General features: G+C 43.8%; 1 protein-coding gene across 2 annotated transcripts in view; it reads left to right on the top strand.

The window, feature by feature from the left end:
• Positions 1 to 377: 377 nt before the first annotated feature.
• xpo4 (exportin 4) overlaps positions 378 to 16,650 on the top strand; it is a 50,082-nt gene continuing 33,809 nt past the window's right edge. For both annotated transcript variants that reach the window (XM_022226209.2, XM_022226208.2), the window contains exons 1-9: positions 378 to 434; positions 5,084 to 5,189; positions 6,750 to 6,891; positions 9,752 to 9,893; positions 11,785 to 11,901; positions 12,310 to 12,466; positions 13,426 to 13,538; positions 13,729 to 13,886; positions 14,986 to 15,160. In XM_022226209.2, the coding sequence (XP_022081901.1) occupies positions 387 to 434; positions 5,084 to 5,189; positions 6,750 to 6,891; positions 9,752 to 9,893; positions 11,785 to 11,901; positions 12,310 to 12,466; positions 13,426 to 13,538; positions 13,729 to 13,886; positions 14,986 to 15,160 (1,158 nt within the window). In that variant the 5' untranslated portion in view covers positions 378 to 386. The remainder of the gene's footprint in view (positions 435 to 5,083; positions 5,190 to 6,749; positions 6,892 to 9,751; positions 9,894 to 11,784; positions 11,902 to 12,309; positions 12,467 to 13,425; positions 13,539 to 13,728; positions 13,887 to 14,985; positions 15,161 to 16,650) is intronic.

The raw sequence follows: 16,650 nt of genomic DNA, 5'->3' as shown, positions 1-16,650 counted from the left end.
AATAGTCCGGATTGGTTTATTTGGGGGAACTCATGCTTCAGACCTTAAAGGTGGGGGGGGGCAGGATTCTGGCCAAAATTTTACGATAGTTCAGCAAGTTCCCCCTGCTGATGTTTTACCCCGAAAACTGCACGGGATGTTAGGGACTGATTTAAGTTGATAGTATCCACTTAAGTTTGCTTTCTACAATGATGTGACAGCCACCATTAAACACTGTTTTGTAGAGTGATAAACATTTCACTTCAGATTCTTGCAATTATCGTCAAGGGTGGGGTTTTTCTATAGTGCACCAGTGCACCCGCTCTTTAAATAATGCGCAAGTACAAAAGTTTGGTCAATGAAATAATAGAGCGCCACCATCCTCTGTTTAACACCCATTCAGCAAGATGGCGGCTTTCTTGAGCGACCTGGAACACGCGGCGCAGTTGATAATGGTAAGAAAAATAGGAGTTAGATTGCAGATTTTTAAGTTTAGGCGTCCGAAAATTGAACGAAATATGAAGTTCAACCCTTGTGGAGTTTGGGGGGTTCGGGTATGTTCTACTAGTGCGGTTTTCGCAATTTTTCGCACGTGTTTATATTTCGCAATTAACTGGCATGAGTAGTATCAGCCTGTTTTGATGAATGGTAATAATGGTAGGCCTAACTTGATTACACATGGATAAGGAACGTTAGCATGGTTAGCCAGACGATAGGCCTAGGCCTACATACATGTTCTCTTGGTCAGCATGAGGACACTTGGCCTTGTTTCTCGTCCTTGACTGATTAGTGGTGGCTGTTATTCATCATCCCGTCTGGATTTAGAGGAGATTGAATAGCATTCACATGTAAGTCAGTGGGGAAAATCCTTGGGAATGTTGGGGACCTGTTCCTACTCTCACGTCGGTGTGGACTTTTAAAACATGGCAAAGGGGCAACCTTACTCTTTCTACTATTTAACAATGTACAGAGGTTGCCGGGTGTCCGACTGCAAGAATAATACGTGAAGAAGGGAAACCTACAGTTTAACTTTTAGATTCACCTTAAATAATAGATGATGATGACATTATACTCAATTAAACTGCACTGTGGATGTTGTGAAAAGAGGGCAGGGTTTTGAGTTTTGAGGGAAATTATGACGGGAAATGTGAGTGTTTTAACACATGACATACATGTGTGGTGGATTTAAATTTACATGTCTGGTTTAGTAGTAAGAAAGTCACATTTTCTCACAATTTGCCATTTAAAATTCCAAAAAAATAGGTTCAGTGCAATAAAGAGATGGTTGCTTTTAGTTTTGGGGGACTGACCAGTTTTACAAGATTAAATTGACAAAAAAAACCTGGGGATCCCCAGCTTGGGGTCCCCATTTTCCTAACAGTACTACTGTTCAGCAGGCCTTAATTTAATATTTCAAAATTTCACTGTTTGGAAAGAATTTCATACAGATGCATGTCACTTGGCACCCTGTGCACAAATGCTGTGAGACTGGTCTGAAATAAATTCTGTTTCCTGAGCACTTGAATACCTCAATATTTTCACAGCAGAATTTGAGTTTTAAGGACTTTTTTGCTTTCAGATGGCAACCAAAAAAAAATACATCTACATGTAAGTAACTGTAGAGAAAAAATTGTAGCCTTCATATAGACTTCTTTCCATATTGTTTCCAGTGCTGATCTACTTATTGCTTTTTTTCCAATAATACTGAGGAAGAATCTTCCGTCTTGACACCATCGCTCTCTTAACGTCCTGTGTTACAGAATTTTTGTCGCTGTTTTTTTTTTAAAAGGGAGGGGTGAGAAAAGAAAAACTGAGAACAATTCCACGATGGTTCCCTGTAGACTTTGTCTTTGCACATGGCCGCTGGCTTTGTGTGGTAGCCATCTTGCAGGGCAGTTCTTTTGTTCCATGGGGAAACCTCCCTTGTGCATACCCTGTGGAACAAAAGCACTGGCCTGCAAGATGGCAGCCATGCAAACCCTCTGTAGTATTGTAGTTGTTGGAGTATAGGCCAACTCTTACCTATGCTAATGGGGGTGCTAGGCCCCCTGATTGTAAATTTATTTATAGAAGTGTGTCATTCCTCCTTGTTTCACTAGTTTCACCATTATTCTTAACTACTGCGTGCACATTTGAGTCTGGTGCTCATGCTGGAATTGTACTGTGCTCGTATTTCTCAATATACAGCAGACCATTTTGATATATCCCTTTGGATACAATTCCATACGCATCACTAATTTTCCCATCAGAGACATAGCAGCCAACAGAAAGTCAGGCCGTGAAATGAATGTAGCAACGACGGCCAGTTGCCCTTCTCACTTGCCGAGGTGCCCCGCAAAAAATCTCTGTCCTCACGGCCAGTTTTGCCTTGCCCTATATTTAGCTTTGCCGTCGTGTCCTTTTTCCATAAACATCCATAAGCCTGTAAAAAAAACCCCAAAAATCCTTGGTTTCAGATGCTTGCAAACCTATTGAAAGCATATTTCGATGTCATGCCACCCTGATCGGCTGTCTTAAAATCTAGTAGAATTGATGCACAGACGTTGCAATGCTTAGCAGCTTCGATGTCGATTCCGTGCTTGCTCTGAATGTGCTTCGTATATGTCCGCACTAAGCATGCAGTGTACATGTACTGTACACTTTTGTAAACAGAAGCACGGGTCCGGAATGTGCCGATACTTCAAGCAGCGACACCCCCGCTGCATAAAGAAATACCTCTGTTCGTACACTCACATTCCAGCAGGAGTACGTGTGGCAGATTTTACGAGCAGAGTTGCTTGACTTTCTCTTTCTCAGTGCTCGTGTGTGTGGTACACAATTCACACTGATTTACATTGAGATCCGTGTACGAGGCATACGTGGGTGTGTGTGCGGTGTATGTTCTGATTGTCAAAAGTTTTTGATGAATGAATATTGGCATTTAGCTTCAGTGCCCCTTTTACAGAGATTTTACAAATTTGCAGGGAAAATATTGATGCATCAGGGTCATAGGGTTTTTGCAGGGGGGGATTTCGCTGTCCCAGTCAGAGTTGAGTTGGTTTGTTTTTTTTTTGAATCAGTAGTTCTTCCATTAGTTTGCTCTGCTGCTGTTTTGAGATCCATGTATCTTGACAGAGGTGGAATTAGATGTCTTTACTGTGCTCTGTCAGCTTTTTGGTGTAGCAGTATTGTGGAGTTTGTCAGTTTCGAGCGGTTCAGGCTGTTTTTGGGGCTGATGTGGCTCATCTTGGCGTCGATGGATTGTAGCCAGTGCTGGCCACTTTTAGATTATCTTGACCTCCCTGCTGCCCGCTGCAGAAGGTCCTAACTTCTTTGGATGCCCTGCAGTTGGACCTGTTCTGCTTTCGGGGCTGGATGATCTTTGCCGTGATGGGTTTCTTGAAATGCGATTTCTTCTATTCTGCTGTCTGTTGCTGAAGGCGTTTGCCTTCCTGTTTGTCCCATGGTCTGATCCGTTCTGCTTTCTGTTCTGGACTGGCTTGGCTGTGTCAGATTTTTTGGAGTTTGATCTCCTCCACTCCCTTCTGCTGAAGGTCTCAGCCTTGGTGGATTTCCCCCTCTAAGGTTCAAACACTGCTGGCTGCGGCTGTGAATTGTGTTGCTCGTGCTGGCTTTTAAACAAGTTTAATAGGCTGTAGTTTAATGTACTGTTGCGGAGCGTCTTCATTTAGCCAAGAACAGCATTTGATATTCTGGAATCAGGATGCCTCCACTGAGGCCGACCTGAAGTCTGAGTTCACCTGACTTCATACCAGAGGGTCCGCTGAACAAAAATCAAAGACACCCTCAGCAAAGGACAGCATAATTGAAGAATACTCATTAGCCTTAATAGAAAAGTAATTCATCCGTGAACCACCTCCTGGCTTCTTGAAAGACAGGTGCTTTGGGGCACTGCATGCTGATGATGCGAGATACAGCGCTGTCCAGTTGGCAGTGAGAATCAGCACTACAGCCTGTGGGCCTGTTCGCTTCACGCAGATGCAGTTCATGATCTGTCGTTGGTTCACTGACACCTAAATCCGCCTGATGGACAGCAGGAACCAGCTCTGGGATCACTGGTTGCAATCCAGATCCATGTGAAATAAACAGGCCCTGTGCTTGACGCTTGTAATTATCTGCCGTCCTTTTGCTGTCGCTGGTAGAGTCTTGACAACTGGTAAAAGCATACCCTAGAGACAGTGACAGCAAGACCAGTAGCTTCAAGGGCAAGAAGCAGGAGTGTAGCAGTCATAGTATGAAACCACAACTCTCTGACAAGTGGGATTTTACGGTACTACTTTCCTGTCGCAAAAGGGAGAAATGAAGTCCAGAAATAAAGTTTAGCATCATCAGCATCGCATCTAGCTAGATGCGATTTCCATCCAGAGCATGGGCTCATTTAGCACCAAGCGGTGAGAGTTTCACAAATTTTGCCAGGAGGAGAAAGGCAGATATTTTATTCGTAGATAAAAAAAAAATGACTGTCATCTTTTTCATCCTTTAATAAAGCAAACCCTGTCTGCTATCTCCTCCCTCTCTCAAAGCCATGTGTAGGAAAAGGACAATGGCCAATCTAACCTTTATCTATTTTTATACGTTCATGAAAGGGACATGGGTGTGTTGTCAGAATGAATGAGGAGCCGAAATGAGATGGCCTGATCTTTGATCAGCCAATCCAGTGGAGGGTATGGCAGCTTTGAACCCTTACCACCAGATGCTGTGAAAAAGTTGAGCCTCAAACGACATTTATAAGTGGGTAATTCCAGAAATTAGGGCTCCTAAAGTGTGACATTTTTGTGTCCCTGTTTTATCTGACATTTGTTATTTTGGCGTGGAAATGTCACCGGAATTGATTTCAAACTATTAGTATTTGTTTGGCAGGTACTTTGCATTAATTCATCACTCTTGGAAATTAGAAAATGTGTTCTGAACTTACAAAATCATATGTCAGATTTGACAGGGACACGAAAAAAAAGGACCCCCTAGTTTCTGGAATTGTCCACGTACATGTAGCTTTATCAAGTACCTGAAGAAGCTAAGCTTCGTCCAAAATTGTGATCATTTCTTTTTTTTAAGTAGATCGTTGAAAGCCCTTGACTTGCTTTTCTTTCTCTTTTTCTCAAAGGCCCCGCCCGCCTTGGTAAGCAAGGAACAACGTCAGTCTGCCGAGCACGTCATCTTGGCCTTCAGGAAGTCGAAGGCTCCCTTTGCGGCCTGCAGACACATTCTAGGTTGGTATCGGAGTGGGAGGTGGTGAACCAATGAGTCAGATTGGTATTTCAATCAAAAGAGCAAGGTCACTCGAGGAACAAAGCGTGCGTGCGAGTCTGCGTAGGGCCACGCTGGATGGGCAGATCTCACGCACACATCTGAATGACCTCAGATACGCTTCATTTTGGGCATGTGCTGTTGAAATACCAAAGTGGCTCATTGCCTGATCTGGAGACTTCTCCTGCAAATGCTGCTGAATAAGAATATTTTAAAATGTGGTTGTGGGCTAACTTTAAGGAACAGCTAAGCACAGAAATTCACTGAGTGTAGAACTTCATTGGCAACCAACCTTTTTGATGTACAGTGTCATCAATTATGACTGGTACCCAGCATATATGTGCTGAGTACATTAATTTGCTGACCAAAAATGTAAGGCAGAGTTTTAACCTTTCTTTGACATTTGGCCCAGACGGGGAAAAAGATTTCAACAGAAGTTGGCATGTTGGTGTGTCGAATGAATCGTCTTAAAACAGAAGCATTGTTCAAACAGTCCAGTACGCGCTAAAAAAAACTACATTGGTTTTTGAACATCACAAACCGGTCACAACTTTAAAACACATTCTCCAAATCTCTGTAATTGAGAACTTCCAGAGGCTTGCGGTTTTTTGTTTTTCAAGGGGGCAGAGGTTACTGGATTATGTTTAGTCAAGAAAATTTGCAGACAAAGGAAAACAACTTTGCCTAGACAAAAACAGAAGCCTCCATTGTGACTTCCAGTCTTCTTGTGGATTAAGCTTGACTCACAATTCTTGACTTTTAGTCCTTGGATTTGCCGTAATGTGGTTCACGGCTAATACAACACTTGTTCCAAAGTCAAATCACTCACTCACGCACCAGCACATGTTCTGGAAATTTCAACTTCCCCGTGTTTTTGCGTTTCACTCCGATGTCCATTGTCTGTCGGCAGGAAATGGGACCCAGATGTATCCTAGCACAGTTTTCAAATTCAATTTGAATACATCGTGCTTGCCACCCCCCCCCATATTTTGCAGAGCTCGGTATTAAGGCCAACTTTAAGTATCTCTTTCGCCACCTCACTCTATTTCATGCTGTTTCATCTGGCAGAGTTCCAGCAAGGGCTCAGCTCTCATTCTGTTTCATAATCTCTCAAACAGAAAGTATTGGCAGTACAGAACGACCCGACATTTATCCCAAAACAAATCCATTTGTAGCTCACAGAACATCAGTGTAAACTGTATGATGCTTTACTGGCTACACGTACCACAAAGTGGAAGGTGTTTAGTGAGTGAAGTCAATGTGATTAGTGATAAGGGGAGAGTAGCGAGATTGTGGTTGCAAAAGATGGTCAGCTTTTTTCCTGCAATGCAGTGCAAACTTTTGATTGGTGTCCGCTAACGACGGTTAGGCAGTGTTGCAAATCGCCCCTATTTAGCCTGTTCTTGTTTTGTCTGGCGCATATGAGTGAAGTTGTTCTCTCGGTGCCTCACGGATTCTCGTCTTCTCTCATGCATTCTCGCCAATTCTCCCCCTCGTCGGCTTTTTATTTTTTTGTCCAACAGAGCACAGCAAGGCAGACTACGTGCTGTTCCAGGCGGCATCCACCATCAAGGAGGCAGCAGTGCGGGAGTGGTTGCTGCTGAACCGGAAGGAGATTGAATCCATGCAGACATTCCTCCTCAAGTACGTCATGCAGAATGCAAAGTGAGTATGGGAAGGGGTTCGAACCCCCCAACACTTTCCTCCTTGAATATGCCAAGCAGTTAACCCCCCGGGGATGACAGTACTCAAAATGTGACAAAATGCTCCAAACAAGGGTGGAAAGGAGTTTTGAACCTCCCAAGAGAACCAAAGCTCAATCTTCCAAGTATGCCCCATCTGCTTCCTCCCCTCCCCTGTGTTTTGTTTCTTTGTTTCTTTCTTTCTTTGTTGTGAGCTTGTTTGTTAGGGTGTTTGTTTGTCTGTCTGTTTAGTTTTTTGAGATAAGCAAACCTGATTGTGGGGGTTTGTTTTTGTTTTGTTTTTGAGAGACCCACAGAAATGTTTTCTGTCCCAAGGAATAAAGTGGTTTCATCTGGTTATGAATTAGGTTGTTTTGAGTTTGAGTTTGTAACCCATCGTCTGTTCCAGACTAGTGGGAATGAGGCGAGTGGATAGGACAGTAAAAACAATGACACAGAAAAACCTGAAGGCTGGGTACCAGCAGCATTGGGCACAGGATACCAGACATGAAACTTGAGAAACACCACCATAAACGAGTGCCAGTCTGCCGTGACAATGCAGTGGGCACTTGCGTGCAAGTAGAAGTAAAGAAGAAAAGTTGTCGGGAATGTCCCGGGGGGGGCATATGCCCCCCGCAACACGTAGAGTGTCTGGTGGTAAGCCGCAACCAGGAATCCAGACTTGACAGTTACAAGGGGAAGATTGATGCCAGACTGCGCTGCCTTCCTCTCTTTTTCTCCCTCTCCCCCACCCCTAACCCCCCCCCCTCGCATAATCCACGGAACAAACTGGAACAGGAAGTGAACCTTCCCCCCGGGGAACGGCGGCCCACATTTGGCCGATTATGCCTCAGTTTTTCCCCTTGTGTGCGTGGGTATGTGAGGCCCAAAAACTCAGACGGATGGTTGTAGTTTTTTTCTGACCTGCTTATGTTTTTTGGTGGCATTAGTAAAGAGCTTGCGTGTCATCACAGGTATTCCGTCCTGAAAGCATGAGTCGTATACTAACAGGTTCCAAGTCATAGAAACCGTCCCCTAAACCCTTTCCCCAGAAAAATGGCACCGAAAGTAAGTTTAAACATGACCTAGAAAAGGAGCAGGTAGAGCAGATTTCAAAGATTTTGAAGTGATTCAATTAGATACATTGTGAAGATGATACAATTGATTCTTAGTTTGAAAAATGGGTTATCATTTATGCTGTAATATGCTGCAATATGCTGTAATGCCGTCATTTTCAAGAGACAGAGGAAATATTACCTGCTGTCGGTAAAATGAGCATGATTTTTTGTTCTTTAAAAGATGTGTTCCGTTTTCATTCATCCTATGAAGTGGCCAAGGTGCTTACAAGACTTTGTTAAACAGATTGTAAATAGAAATTTCAAGATTTGTTGAACAAAGAGAGTGAGATCTACAGACATGTCATGGTAGCACTTGTCCAGGCAAGGGAGAGACAGCTGTGGAGTCTGTCAGTCTTTCATTTTCTGTTCCCCTGTCATCCCAGCAAAGCAGCGTTCCGCACAGACTCCTTCGAGTAACCCCGCCGCCCGGCGGGCATTCTGCCATTGTTATCCAATCAGAATCGAGGAAGTGAATCATGCTACGTGCACATTGATGTCCGCCGCCGACACGGATGCTCAAAAAAAAAAAAAAAAAAACCTGAGAAAAGAAAGAGGAAAAATGGCATTAAAATATATATAACCCACATGTATGTGCCGTACAATAGAGCTAGGAAGGCGAAAGAACATGCGGTGCCCACATTTGTTACTGCCTACTCAGACTTGGGGGTGCTGGGCGGTTGCCCCCGCAGGGGCTGATATTTGGCAGGCCGTGCGTGGTGACATCACTCGCTCTCAGACGACAACCTCGGTTTGTTGCGAAATTGCTGATGTTCACATTCAAAGCTTCACACCACTGGCGCACATTCTGAGACTTGTGTTGTTATGGACAGATAAATCTGAAGTGGAGGTAGGTCTTCGGTAGCATTGGATGTACTTGTGGTGGTTTGTTTGAAGTGTTTCATGTGTGCTGGAATTTGTGACAGATTAGTTTTGTGCTCGGACTTGTACAGTCTAAGAAACATGAAGACAGAGATGATACATGGAGGAAGTAAGGTCTGTGTGTTCCATGGCAGAACTTCCATGCACCTGGGGAATTAAAGTGAGTCTGCATGCATCTGACACTATTAACCCTCACCCCTTAGGGTGTGTGAAAATTGTCTTCAGGTTTGATTAGAGGACTGGTTGGTTGAAGGACTGAATCAAAGGATTATGGGATTGTTGCCTAAAGAGCACCCTTTTGGTTTCCTGGAAAAAGGTTTTTGGTTTTTTTTTTTTTTCTGGAGAGCAGAGGCTCACTGGCTGTCAGATGTTAGACTTGAAACTGAGAACGGACTTCTTTTAAGAAGGTCCCAACATCTACATATAGCCCAACACAGGTGGTTTAACTTGAGAATGATGGTGGCAAGTGTCAAGTGTTCAGCTTGGGACCTTGAATATCCAGCAAGATAGTGTCACGAGGAGGACTCTTTTTCCCCAAAACTTGAGACCTGGAGCTGTTACCTCAGTTTGCTTACAACCTTGAAGTTAACATCATGTACTAAAGACTCTAATCCAAGACTTGAGTGATGTTTGAGAAAACAAAGTTGGTATCACCCTCATGGGTTTCCTGACTCCGAGGACTTTTGTTTAAGTCTTTGTGGACCAGAAAATATGGACTGGAACCCAACAGAGACCGAAAATCTGCTTTGGCATCAAGTTTTGAAATGGAACCTTGAGGTCTGATGATACTTGATATTCGCTTCAAGTCTGATGTTCTTCTTCTGCTTTGAATGTTCTGTTTTTCAGGCTTCCAAACTACGTCCGTGAGCAGATTCTTCAGGCCGTGGCTGTCATCTTCAAGCGGGGAACCATGGACATGAAGGATACCGGACGGGATGCTCTCTTTACCGACGTGTCCCAGATGATCGCGAGCGGCCAACCACAACTGGTAAAAAAAAATTACAAAAAGTCTGAAAGGGCGAGACCTGACGAAGTCCAGCATGATGCCATAACCAGTAGCAGTGTTGGGGTCGAGACCACTTAAGACTTTCACATGACCTTCAGTCTGAATACAAGTCAAGCTATTCAAATGAACTGTAACAAAAGCATTCCTTTGTCATTGTTCACCCTGTTACTTGCAAATTATCTTGTGCGTGGTCTTGTGCGTGGTCTTGTGTCTGGTCTTGTGTCTGGTCTTGTGATGGTCTTGTGTCCGGTCTTGTGTCTGGTCTTGTGTCTGGTCTTGTGATGGTCTTGTGGCTGGTCTTGTGTCTGGTCTTGTGTCTGGTCTTGTGATGGTCTTGTGTCCGGTCTTGTGTCTGGTCTTGTGTCTGGTCTTGTGATGGTCTTGTGGCTGGTCTTGTGCATGGTCTTGTGACTGGTCTTGTGTCTGGTCTTGTGTCTGGTCTTGTGTCTGGTCTTGTGTCTGGTCTTGTGATGGTCTTGTGTCTGGTCTTGTGTCTGGTCTTGTGTCTGGTCTTGTGATGGTCTTGTGTCTGGTCTTGTGTCTGGTCTTGTGTCTGGTCTTGTGACTGGTCTTGTGTCTGGTCTTGTGTCTGGTCTTGTGATGGTCTTGTGTCTGGTCTTGTGATGGTCTTGTGTCTGGTCTTGTATCTGGTCTTGTGATGGTCTTGTGGCTGGTCTTGTGATGGTCTTGTGTCCGGTCTTGTGTCTGGTCTTGTGTCTGGTCTTGTGATGGTCTTGTGTCTGGTCTTGTGTCTGGTCTTGTGTCTGGTCTTGTGTCTGGTCTTGTGATGGTCTTGTGGCTGGTGTTGCGATGGTCTTGTGTCTGGTCTTGTGGTGGTCTCTACTGCAGCACTGGCCAGTGGAGTGAGATTTGTCAGGATTTTTCCCGATTTCAGGATTTTTTCAACAGGATTTTCCTGATTTCAGGATTTTTCAAACAAACTGTTTTAATAATCTGTAACATCCCAAGTTTATCACTGAACTTTTTCCACACAGACTTGACGTAGAATATAAGTAATGGGGATGTTAAAGGGTGCCTTCCGGCTAACACAAATAAGCACCATAAAACATACACTGCCGTGGGGCCCGCAAAACGTGGCGTGATTATTTCCTGGATTTTTAATTTTCCTCCAATCTCGCCCGCGTGCCAGGGCACCAGGTCATTCTGGGCATCTGTCAGTAGGCCACTTTGACCACCCAAGTTTGTTTTGTCCAAATCCAAGCATAAAATTCCAGCAGCTTTGACACCTTAGTTGTGCAAATCTTTTCTGTGTCTTACAAAATCAAAAAGATGCGTGAGGTTTGAATTTATTAAACCCATCTATCAAATCTCTCCATGGTTGGTTTGTACCACTTTCACACGGAGACATTTCCCCGCCCCTTTTTGGGTGCTGCGGGCCATTCTCATAAAAATGAATCGAGGAAGACTGGATGTGGTGGCCTTGTATGAGGAGAGACTCTTATCGAAGTCTCTTTACACAAGGACAGATCAAGACCAAAATTTCGGAGGAGAAATGGGCCAAAATGTTTGAAAATCTCTTCATGTATTCTTTAATGGTCTCTCTGAGATTTTTACATGCTTTTTGAAGGCTGGAAGGGAAACAAAATTAACCAAATAATTGGGAGGCTCCTTTGGGGGGGGGCGTGGCCCCTTTTACCCCCCCCCCCGATCCATCATTGGTTTTTAACCTTCACTCTGAATCTGAGCATGGTTGTCATAGCCACATAATCCCGACACAATAACACATAGTTACCCCTCCCCCCCCCAAAAAAAATCATGGACAAAATCTACATGCGATTTGGGCCGAACAAGGAACAATAACACCAGAGTGTCATTGATACCTTTTGATTTGTCTTGGCATTATGTCGGTCAGCAACTGATGGCCTGCTCCATGCTGACCGCTCTGCTGAACGAGTACTCCAGCTCCAGCCGCACCAGCGCCATCGGGCTCAGCTGGGAGTTCCACAACGACTGCAAGCGACTGTTTGAGGTAGGGGTATTGGAAGAGATGCCACCAGCAAGGGAAGGGATTTTTCACGTCGAAATCGGAAAGTCAGGGAAAGCACATGCTCACATATGAGTTGGATTTTTACCATGCTAGACAAAGAGAAAATGAATTCCAAGTAGAGGAAAGAACTTAGAAATAATTATTTGAGTACTGACACAAGCAAAGTACAATACTAGATCCTCCGTGTAGAATTACAGTTGGAATGATAAATTTCAATTTTTGGATCAGTATTTCCAATTTTCTTCACCAGAAGGAACAACCTTCGTATCGTGTGAGATCTCATTTTCCCATGGCGTCATCGCAAATGTCCGTACTTTGAACCAGCCACCGTTTAAGTTTCCAAACCTTACTGATAAAAATGTTTGTTGCGCTTAAACCCTCCGACCCCAGGTCAAAGATCTGAAGCGAGTCTTCCTCTTTGCTGTCCAAGTCCTTCACCAGTTTGAGGCCAACCATGCCGCCTTGGGCCAGGAAGCCACCACCGTGTGTAGCCGGTTCCTGTCGATAGCGGAACAAGTTCTCAGTTGGGATTTCATGCTTGTCAGACATATCCTTTATTTCCTCACCCCCTCCCATGTTTTGGCCTTTTCCCACGCGGCGACTTCCCATCCGTCTCCATCTTCACCTTCAGCTCTGCAGTTACAGTCATTTATAAAAGTTTGAAGACCACCTTTAATGTTGTTGGTATTTCTGTCACTGGACCTGCATTACATTGTGTCACTGAATAATTACTGAACATGTTTTTTAACAGTGGTGCATAGCATCAGCGTAGCGCTATGTACCCATTTGAATGAATTGTTTTGCGAAGGCAGGTCTTGAATGACATTGTGTCTTAAGGCAGCATGGGTAAAAAAGCTAGTCTAAGTAATCAGAAATATGGGAGGGCACACTGAATATTAGAGTGCTAACATGTCAAATCAAGGAAATGTAGTCAAAAATGTTCAACCAAGGCACCAAGGTTACACATTGAAAATAAACCTAAGTTGCCATGATTGATTGATTTAAGTTTGGTTTTCCTTCAGGTTAATGCACTGTGTATGGATGGTCCTAAACTTTTGCAAATGACTGTACTTTCAAGCATTTGCCGTCGGAACCGAATGAAGATCCAATTTGGCCTCAAATTGGACAAGTTGATGAATCTGCAGCAGAAGGTGGAGTTGTTCTGAGTTTTTGGTTCTCAACCTAGGGGGTTTAGAAATTCTTGAAACTCGTGCTTGAAGGTGAAGACAGAGGCCCAGCCACGGTTTGTAAAACCCCCTATGCATCAGGGCAGGGTCTTTTTTTGCGGACGTGGTCTTTTTGTGGATGGAGTCCTTTTGTTAGTGTGGTCTTTTGCATGGGTGAGGTCATTTTCTAGTAAAGTATTTTTGAGGGAAGGGTCTTTTTGTGAAGGAATTCTTTTTGTAGGTGGAGTCTCTTTTGGGGAGGGGTTCGTTGTGGGCGGGTCTTAATTTATTGGCAGCGTCTCTTTTATTCACACCATTGTTCTTTAACTCTGAGAAACACCTACTAGAAGGCGGATCGGCATCTTTGAGGCCCTTCAGGCGCCCCCCCTCAAACCCGACGCTAGCTGGAAGGATGTCCTCCTCGATAAGGGATTGCTGGAGCTGTTCTTCAAAGTAAGCCAATGTGGAGAAGTGATTATGTAAAGAATGCAGTAATGATACGTAAATGACATTTGATCACGAAGCTGCTCGATGCTGGATGCTGACTCGGCACTGAGCAACTCGATAATCAAGTAACAGTTTGTCCGTGGCACTACAGAAGTGTTGAATTGGACGTATCTTTCCCGTCCGTCTTTTCCACCAGCTCCACAGCAAGGTCCGACAGAACGTGGAGATGTGCCACCACGCCCTGCAGTGCCTGGCCCAGCTGGCGTCGCTGAGCGGGCCGGTCCTGAGCTCGGACAAGGTAACAGCCGAGTATCTCTCCCACTACGTCCAGTGCCTCCTGCAGATGCTGAACAGGTAAGATTGCGCAGATGTGTGCTGAGCGCTTAACCTAAAATTCTTCACAGAAATAGGTTACCGGCCAAATTGCCATACCAAGTATACTTAGGTGAAACTGGTTCTCTGAACTCAGCTCAGAACTTACATTGGCAAGGTTTTCCGCTCAGCGTCTCCCTGGCTTGCACTGGGGCTCAAGCTTTACTACATGTGACCTCAGCTGGAAAAATCCCTCAGTTTGTGAAACTTGTCGTTTTAATGTTATGTCCATTAAATTAACGAGGACACCATGGTGCTTTTCGAACAGTTTAATTCATATTTTAGATTATCTGTGACGGGAGTTGTGCTCTCATTAAAAAATTGTAAAAGCCGGCTGACCTCACGTTGAGAAATCCAGCTTTAAACTTCTGTGTAGAAAATTTTAATGAGATCACACGAAATTGAGTGACTGAACGATTGCAAATTACAGCTGTTATTGCATCAAACAAGAAGAATTTGAATGTGAACCCTAACCCCCAAGGGTGTATTTTAAATCGTATTGAAATTGGAGGATTTGGGACTGTTAGGGTTAACTAATTGATAACAAAATCTTAAACTGTCCCACAAAAAAGAAGACTGTTTGCCATTATCTCTAAAACAAGTTCTGCAACGTCCGATGGGTTTTTCCAAATCACGTCACACTTTTAGGTCGGTATATTTGAACTCTAGTTTTCTGACTAAAAATGTACGCTGTATGCAAAGAAATTCTTTTCACCGTCACACCAACTTAATTTAAATACGAAACCGCAAGTGTGGTGTGTGGTTCCGTGTTCAGCACTTCAGGGTCACAACGGTTTGACAAAAAAGTCTGGAAACCCCTCAACCTGATCTGCCGTGGCGTTCTAGCAAGGGACCCTCCGGAATGCTCCAAAATTCTCACTGTGGCGCGGACCTGAACGTTTTTTCCTTTTTTTCCGTGCCTTTCTCAATCTTGCTAAATCCTCAAAAAGATCGCAGTAGATTTTGAAGGACGGCGTAGTTAACTTCAAGGGTCAGGGTTGAGTTTTGATTCTGGGCGAGAGCACTACTAGAAAACATCTTTTTTTTTTTAATTAAATAATTTTTTTTTCCCCGGGTCCAGCACTGCTCTGCAAGACCACGAAGCCATCAGCATAGCCACCATCTTCAACAGTCTGGTCACCCGGTTCCCTCCCTCGGCACTCCTAGCCATCCCCTCCGACCTCTTGACGTCCTTCGTCACCTGCGTGTCTTCCCTGACCTGCCTCTTCGGGAGGAAAGCGGCATTAGAAGAAGCCGTAAGTGCTACTTTTTCCGTTCTTCCTTTTCGTAATAGATAAATACCACCATTGTAGTACTGAGTGATTTTTCCTTTCAGAAGAAAACGTGTCTAGAATTTCTACGTCGTAACATTTTCATTCAAGTTGGGAGCAGCGGATTATAGGTATCACAGCTGTTCTGTCTCCAGAACTTTTTTACTCATTGCAGTTGTCAAGCGAGGGCGCTGTTCCATGTTATTGTAATTTACAATGTTAGATCCAATTCTACAACACACCAACCAAATATACATCCAATGCAGTTTCATTCTTTTATTGAAGTTCTGATTTTTTTAGTACTTCAGAGTACGAGGTATAAACAAATGGTATATTTGTTACATTTTGTTGAAATTTAGTCCAAAGAATGAAAGATTTTGCGGCCGTTTGTCTTGAACAGTGTGTTTCTAAATAATTTTTCAGGCGCAAATATAAATGTTTGCCTCTTTCACGTGGCTCATTCTGGCTGTTGTACTTTGTGGCAAAATGTCATTGCGAAGAACTGATTTGACTCATCACAAGTGAAGCTACCCCTGTCCCATATCGGCACCATCACAGCGGACGATCCAATACATAAGCAGAAACCAAAAATGTTGTTTTTGGATGGAGTCTTACTTTTTGTGACAAGTACTGTGCAGTCTGGAGTATTACCATATTTGGAAAGCCCATTACATCACCAATCTTGCACAGTCTGACCAATCACAAGGCTTGTTCTAGCAAACCCACAGACATAAACAAGAAGTTCTAAAACACGTTTGTACCGATGGGATTTAAAACTCGCCGTTGCCAACTTGATATATTTAAAGTTGAATTTGGACAAAAATTACTGTATCGGTAAGGAAAGGTCAGGACGGTACACTCATGTATAAATACTCTAGCCTGCTGTATCTTAGTGTATTTGGTCCTACCTGTCTGGTACAAATTTTTTAATGACAATCAGATAAGTTTAAATACAGTTATTTGTAGGCCTGCTGAATAATGCATGTATGCATGCAATGCATGAGGACTTTTTTGAGAGGTCGGTAAAATCATGATTTACCAACCAGACCTTAGTTTTGGCACGTGATATTGTTTCTTAGTACATATGGTTGTTAATTCACGTTAGATCTTTGAAAATAACCATCAGAATTCAGATGCATGTAGTCCTGCAGAGTAGTACATGCATATGTACTTCGCAACTTCGCAAGAGGTCTTTTTTGAGAGGGCTGGTGCAATGATGCTTTGCCTACAACACCTGGAATTCGTATTTATGCAGCATGGGTACTCCTCTTTGCCAGCAGCGTCGTCGTGCAAGTACTTGCTGGTCTCGAGGAGGCATTTATGATAGCCACCCCGGATGTATTTCGTCTGATAGAGTCCAGATGATAAGAGCAGGCCTGGTTATGCCCGGCATGTCAGTAATTCCCAGACTCTCTTCCCATCCTCCTTTTCCATCTTCTCGAGACAACCCCGAGAACGTCAAAAAGATCACGGTC

This window comes from Acanthaster planci, linkage group LG15 (genome assembly GCF_054643075.1).
Source record: "Acanthaster planci isolate LZ-2023a linkage group LG15, COTS_SCS, whole genome shotgun sequence".
Taxonomy (NCBI): Eukaryota; Metazoa; Echinodermata; class Asteroidea; order Valvatida; family Acanthasteridae; genus Acanthaster; species Acanthaster planci.
Note: the sequence above shows the minus strand (reverse complement) of the source record. Positions and strands in the feature narration are given on the sequence as shown.